Source organism: Gekko japonicus, unplaced genomic scaffold, assembly GCF_001447785.1.
Source record: "Gekko japonicus isolate JY-2015 unplaced genomic scaffold, Gekko_japonicus_V1.1 scaffold1667, whole genome shotgun sequence".
NCBI lineage: Eukaryota > Metazoa > Chordata > Lepidosauria > Squamata > Gekkonidae > Gekko > Gekko japonicus.
This window is the reverse complement of record NW_015168702.1, coordinates 32,547-39,055: the sequence shown is the minus strand read 5'-3', so window position 1 is coordinate 39,055 and position 6,509 is coordinate 32,547. Positions and strand designations below refer to the sequence as shown.

The window sequence follows — 6,509 nt, the reverse complement described above, 5'->3', positions numbered from 1 at the left end:
GAGGCCTGCCAGGTGCCTGGAGGGGGGCCCGGCGGGGGGGGGGGTGGCCTGGCCCCGGCTCTCAGGGTCTTCTGTGAGGGGTGGGGAGCAGGCGGGGGCCCCGCAGCCAAGCTCTCGCGGCTGGAGCCAGAGTCTGCTCGCCTTGGCCACGGCCCTCTTGCACCTGCCCAGGTGTGCCACCCCCCCCACACACGCACCCCCCCACACACACACACACAGGAGTGCCCCGGCCGAGGCGGCTGCCCTCCTTGCCCGGCCTGAGCCACTGGAGTCCCCCGCCCAGCGGCCCAGGAGGGCTGGAACGTTTCCAGGGGGCACCACGGACTTGGCCCGGTGGTGGGCGGCTGATGCTCTTTTTATTTGCGAAACGCAGCAAACAGGGAGAAATACCATCGGGGCTCATAGAGGGCCCTCCCCCCCCGGACCCTTCTCAAATTCAAAGCAAGAAATGAAAAGTCCTTGGGAAGAACTTCCCTGCTCCTGAGCAGAGGCCCCTTGTAGGAAAACAAGCCCTCCGGGTCACCCTCAGGGCAGAGGAGCCCGGAGGCTGCCGTTAACCGGGAAGCAGAGCTGCCGTTGGATGGTCCCAGGACCTCCCTCCGCCCCACCGCCTGGCACAGGGAAAGTGACCCCTGTCCCCTCAGCAGCGGTCCACGAAGCAGAGCCTCATCTCTTCCCCGAGAGCCACCAGCCGTGGCCGCCCGTGGCCGCGTGCCTAAGGACCGCCTGCCTCTCCTCCGGGCTGAAGTGGAGGATGGTGAGGATGGCCGTCAGGGTCTGCTGCCGACCCAGCCAGTCCGTCAAGGTCAGGAAGCGGTAGAAGATGTTCTTGAGGTACTCCAGGTTGGCCCCTTCCCTGCCCTGGTCCCTGGAGCTCTTCTGGAGGCGGCCCTGGAGAGCGGCCTCCTCCTCCCGGTGCCTCTCCCCTTCCTCCAGCAGCCGCTCCCGCAGGTGGTGGACCTCCGCCTCCAGCCGGTGCTTCTCCCGCTTCAGGGCCGCCACCTCCACTTCCTTCCGCGCCAGCTGCTCCGTGTACAGGACGAAGCCGGGCTCCCCGCCGGGGGCTGTCAGGCGCAGGGCCTGGGTGAGGGTCTCCAAGGACTCCTCGGCCCCCGGTGGGTCCTGGCTGCTGCCGCTGCGGCTGCTGGCCGGGGGGCCGGGCCCGAGGGCCTTCTGGGCTCCCTGGCGGCCGGGGGGCAGGGCCACGGTGGTCCTCAGCTGCTCCAGCTCCTGGTCCTTCTCCGCCAGCACGGCCAGCGCTCGGTCCCGCTGCTTGTGCATCTCCTCCTCCACCCGGAGGACCTTCTCCCGGCAGGCCGCCTGGGCCCTCTCCAGCTCTTGCCGGTGGAGCTGCTGGAGGCGGGAGAGCGCCTGCTTCTGGGCCGCCAGCTCCTCCCGGTGCCGCCTCTCCACCTCCTCGCAGGAGAGCCGCAGGGAGACGTGCTTCTCCCGCAGCTCCGCCAGCCGCCCCTGCGCCTCCGCCAGCTCCCGGGCCAGGCTCCCGTCCTTGGCCGACTTGTTCTTCAGGACCACCTGGGCCCTCAGCTTGTACCGCTCAAACTCCTCCTTCAGCTGCTTCAGCTCCTGCTGGAAGGAGGCGGCGGAGGCCTTCTCTCCGTCTCTGGCCTCCATGCCTTGGGGCAGCTCTGGCAGGCAGAAGGCCTCCAGGGCCAGGGGAGGGCACTGGCCGCGCTGGGCCGCCGCCTGCGCCAGCTGCCGCAGCTTCTCCATCTTCTCTCGGAGGACGTTGATATCCAGGTTGCCCTCCTCGGCGGGGAGATCCTCCAGGGGGGAGCAGCCGGAGGCGGCCATGGCCAGCGTCTTGTTCTCAAGGTCCAGCTGGGCAATGCGGTCCTTCAGCTTCTGGATGACCACCTGGTCCTTCTGCTTGGCCTTTTCGTAGGTGCCCAGGAGCTCAGACACCTCGGACATCTGGACCTCCAGGCCGGTTGCTCTTCCATTTGGACCCGCTCCTCTGCCTGAGCGGTCTGAAAAGGACAAAGCAAATGGGCACGGCGTTAGACGGCTCCAGACGGCTCCGTGGGACACAGGCTGCAGTGTGAGACAGGCAACCCACACCAGAAAAAGGCAGCCAGAAAGGGGAAACGTTTTCCATTTGCTACTTTGTTGTGGTCCCCAGAAGCCTCCATGTGAGCATCACCCAATCCACAAAGCTCCACGGACGCTAAGAGTCCTACCCATCAGAACGTCCCGGGGCAGGATTGATGGGGGTTGGGGCAACCCTCCCCCCCCTTCCTGAGGAGTGTAAGCAGAGGTGCCCTGATGGAACCCAGGACCGAGAGAGAAAGAGACCTTGAAGGTGCAGAGTGCCACTGTTGTCAGGAAGGGGGCCTGAAGCACTGAGACGCATTGAGGTGGCCAGAGGTCAGGCTCTAGTCTTGCTGGGAAAATCAAAAACCAGGATGTCTCCAGGTCCCGATGCGATGCACACCCGAGAGTTCTTAGGGAACTCAGATGTGAGACAGTTGATCTACTCACCCACATACGTAACCTATCACTAGATTCAGCTGCTGTACCAAAACCCTGGAGAGTTGCAAATATTAGATCGATTCCCCCCCCCAAAAGGGGAACCAGGAAATTACAAGGCCAGGCAGCCTAACATCTGTCCCAGGCAAATTAGTAGAAATTATAATCAAAGATAGAATTGCTCGGCACACAGAGGGACAAAGCCTGCTGAGGGAAAATCAGCATGGCTTCTGCAAAGGGAAGTCTTGCCTCACCAAACTTTTTGTGTTCTCTGAGAAAGTGAACAACCATGTAGGCAACGGTGACCCAGCAGACATTATATACTTGGACTTTCAAAAGGTGTTCGACAGGTACCTCACCCAAGACTCCTGAGTTAAAGTCAGCAGTCACGGGATAAGAGGATGGGTTCTCTTAGGGATTAAAAATGGGTTAAATGACAGTAAACAAAGAGTAGGAATAAACAGACAGTCCTCGCAATGGAGGGGAGTAAGCAGTGGGGTTTCCCACAAGGATCAGTATTGAGGCCAGTAGTATGTACTTTATTCATAAATGATCTGGAACGAGGGGTGAGTAGCGCAGTGGCCAAGTTTGGAGATGACACAAAACTAGTCAGGATGATGAAAACCAAGGCTGACTGTGGAGAGCTCCAAGAGGCTCTCCACAAATTGGGTGAGTGGAGGAGGAGGAGATTGGATTTATACCCCGCCCTTAGTCTCAGAGCAGCTGACAAACTCCTTTTCCTTCCCCTCCCCACAACAGACACCCTGTGAGGTGGGTGGGGCTGAGAGAGCTCTGACAGAAACTGCTCTTTTTCAAGGACAGCTGTGCCAGAGCTTGTGACTGACTCAAGGTCATCCAGTCAGGTGCAAGTGGAGGAGTGGGAAATCAAACCCAGTTCTCCCAGATTAGAGTCCGCACACTTAACCACTACACCAAAGTGGGCGACGATGTGGCAAAGGAAGTTCAGTGTTGGTGAAGTGTGAGGTGATGCACACTGGGATAAAAACATCCCAACTTCAAATACAGCCTAATGGGGTCTGAACTTCCTCAGACTGAGAGGGGAATAGATCCTGGGGTCGTGGCAGAGAGTTCAATGCAAACATTGACCCACAGTGTGATCCTCTGTAGAGTTACTCCAGTCTAAACTCATTCAATTAAATTAGCTCGGTAATTGCACTGTCGGTACACGGCAGTCGTGGAAAAGGGCAAACTCCATGCTGGCACTTATTAGGAAAGAGACTGAAAATCAAAAGGGCCTCTATACAGATCTATGGTGTGGCCCCATTCGGAGCACTGTGTGGAGTTCACCGTATCTCCAAGAGGACATTGCGGAGCTTGAAAAAGTACAGAAGAGGGCAACCAAGACGATTAAGAGGTGTTGGAGCCCCTTCCCTAGGAGGAAAGGCTGAAGAGTCCAGAACTTTTCAGTTTAGAAAAGCAACCACTAATGAGGGACATGATAAGAGGTTTATCAAATTACCCGCTGGTTAGAGAGGGGAGAGAAGAAACTTTTTGTGTGTGTACAGGACAAACAAAATGAAGTACTTCTTTACTCAAAGAGTGATTAAAATATGGAATTTTGCCATCACATCGATGTACTGATGGCTACCAGCACAGATGGCTTTAAAAGGGGAGGGGATTAGAAACATTCATGGAGTAGAGGTCTATCAGTGGCTACAAGCCACGCTGATTAAAGCGGGCCTCCACGTTCAGAGGTAGTTAAGCTCCGAACCCCAGTGCCAGGAGGCAACGTCAGGGGAAGGCCTCTATCTCTCTGCGTTGTTGTTGGCCCTCCAGAGGAACTGGTTGGCTGCTCTGTGAGACGGGGATGCTGGACTCAATGGATCCTCCCTGGTCTGGTCCAGCAGGGCTCAGCGGAAGCAAATGTTCACTCTGCCTGGGGCAGCAGGGGAAAAGGCCAGCTCCACACTGGGGATTATTTTTAAGGAAGCCATTGAAAACAAAAGTTCCAGCATCAGACGCCATTCGCTAGCCCACTGGGACAGTCAAGGTCAAGGAATGACCGGACTCTGCTTAGAACCCCACGGACCTCAGGGTCAACCTCACTGAGCCTCCCCACCACCACCACCCCCCAAGAGCAGAAAAGGAAACGGTCTGGAAACGAAGCCTGACAGAGGCAGGAAAAGGTCCCCCAGGCAGCCCCAGGAGGTTTCTGGTAACCCCCTCCCTCACCCCAGGGCCCCAGCAGCACCTTTCTCATCTCCTGCAGCAGCTGGGCTTGGAAGTGGCTCTTGAGGGCAGACATCTCGGCCTGCAGCTCCTGCCGCTGGGGGTCGGGGCGGCTGCTCTCCTCTTGGGCGGCCCGCAGGGCCCTCCTCAGGTCCTCCACTTCCTGGGCCAGCTGCCTGGCTTGGCGCTCGTGGCCTTCCGCCTGGTCGGCCACCCCCGCCTTCCCGGCCAGCGCCTCCCTGGCCTCCTCCAGGCTGAGCTCGGCCTCCTGCCGCTGGGCCCTCTCGCTCTGCAGCAACCTCTGCAGCTCCCGCAGCATGACGGCGTGGTCGCTCTGCTCCTGGGCCCGGTCGTGCTGCTGCGTGATCAGGCGGGCCTTGGTCTCCGCCAGCTGCTCCTGGGCCCCCCTCAGCTCACTCTCCAGGCAGCTGCGCTCCTCGCGGCCCTTCCGGCCCAGCTCCTCCAGCTCCTGCTTCATCTTCTTCTTGTCGGCCAGGTAGGACGCCTCCATGCGGGACTTCTCCTGGGCGACGGTGGCCAGGGCGCTCGTGACGGTGGCCAGCTGCGTCTTCAGCTGGAGGACCCGGCGGTGGTCTGCCTCCCCGGCCTCCCCGCTGCTGCCGCCGCCAGAACTGACGCCGCTCTCCGAGCTGCCGGTCTCCTCCGTTTTGGGGGGGGGAGAGGCCGGGCCAGCGGCCCTCTCCTCCTCCTCCGGGCCCAGGAGGTCTCCCTTGGCGCTGGCCAGGCTGGCCGCCGTCCCAGCGCTATCCTCGCTGTGCACAGACGTCCGGTCGTCACTGGGGTCCGGGCTGGAGCCAGCCAGCCCCCGAGGAGGAGAATAGGCCCCACTCTGGCTCGCATCCACCTGCTGGGAGACCGAGAGGACTTTCAGGCTGGCCTCCAGGGCTTCCTTCTCGGCGAGGAGGCTCTTGTAGGCCCGCACCACGTCCTTCAGCCGTGCCTGGTACTGGGCCAGCTGCTTCCTTTGCGCCTCCACCGTCTCCAGGAGGTCTTTCTTGCTGGGGCCACCCCCAAAGTTCACGCCAAACTTCTCCATGGCTCCTCCTGGGACTCTCGGCGGCCCTGCAAGGGGAACAAGAGAAGGGGCGTCACCTCAGGCGCACTGCAGGAGGTGCCGGCCAGCAGCAGGGCACCTCCCCCAGCTACCGTGGGGCTTCTGGGGGCTCCACCCCCCCTTTCTTAAAGGCACAACTCCACAAGAATTTCTCCTGTAAATGCTTTTTTCAATCATTTTAAAACATTTTTAATAGGTGTGCGCCCCTTTAAACAGAGTGGGGGGGCTGTAGCTGACTAATTCCCCGCACTGAGCAAGGGGGGTTGGAGTAGGTGACCTCTAGGATGCCTTCTAACTCCATGTCCAAACTGGTCTCCTTTAAGAGGTTTTTTCTGCCTAGGGGTTAGCTTTCTTGGCCTTAGAAGTCACCCCCCCCCCCCCCACCTGCCGGCTTGTCATCAGACTTGTTTCTTAGGCTGGCAAAAGGGATCCACTTGCAGCAGCTGAGAACTGTCCTCCAAAGTGGCTGACAGCTTGCAGTTTTTAGCGATCTCTCCTGGCAGCCACTTTCTCTGGGCCCAATGGCTAAGAACACCCATGTAGGACAGGGCGCTTGAGGAGGCTCAGAGAGGCTGCCTCGAAGCCCTCTCTCCCAGCCCACCCTGCTGCTGCTGCTCTGCTCTTAGAGGCTCTGCTCCCCAGGAAGGCCAGTTGCGAGGCCAGAGCTACGGGCCTGGCGGGGAGAGTAGTGAGCAGAAGAGCCAGGGGGGGGGGGGCTTTTTTCTTGGCTTTGGCTTGCCTTCCTTGCTGAGCTGTC

The 6,509-nt window shown here is 59.9% G+C and overlaps 2 protein-coding genes across 2 annotated transcripts in view; one reads left to right on the top strand and one right to left on the bottom strand.

The window, feature by feature from the left end:
• Positions 1–46: 46 nt before the first annotated feature.
• On the bottom strand, positions 47–5,735 carry GCC1 (GRIP and coiled-coil domain containing 1). The gene is given in 3 exon segments (XM_015415509.1): positions 47–1,949; positions 1,952–1,988; positions 4,700–5,735. Coding segments are annotated over 3 exon segments (2,355 nt in total). The 5' UTR covers position 5,735; the 3' UTR covers positions 47–666.
• A 538-nt stretch (positions 5,736–6,273) lies between these two features.
• Positions 6,274–6,509, top strand: part of FSCN3 (fascin actin-bundling protein 3) — a 10,082-nt gene continuing 9,846 nt past the window's right edge. The window contains exon 1 of the mRNA XM_015415505.1: positions 6,274–6,291. Within this exon, the coding sequence (XP_015270991.1) occupies positions 6,274–6,291 (18 nt within the window). The remainder of the gene's footprint in view (positions 6,292–6,509) is intronic.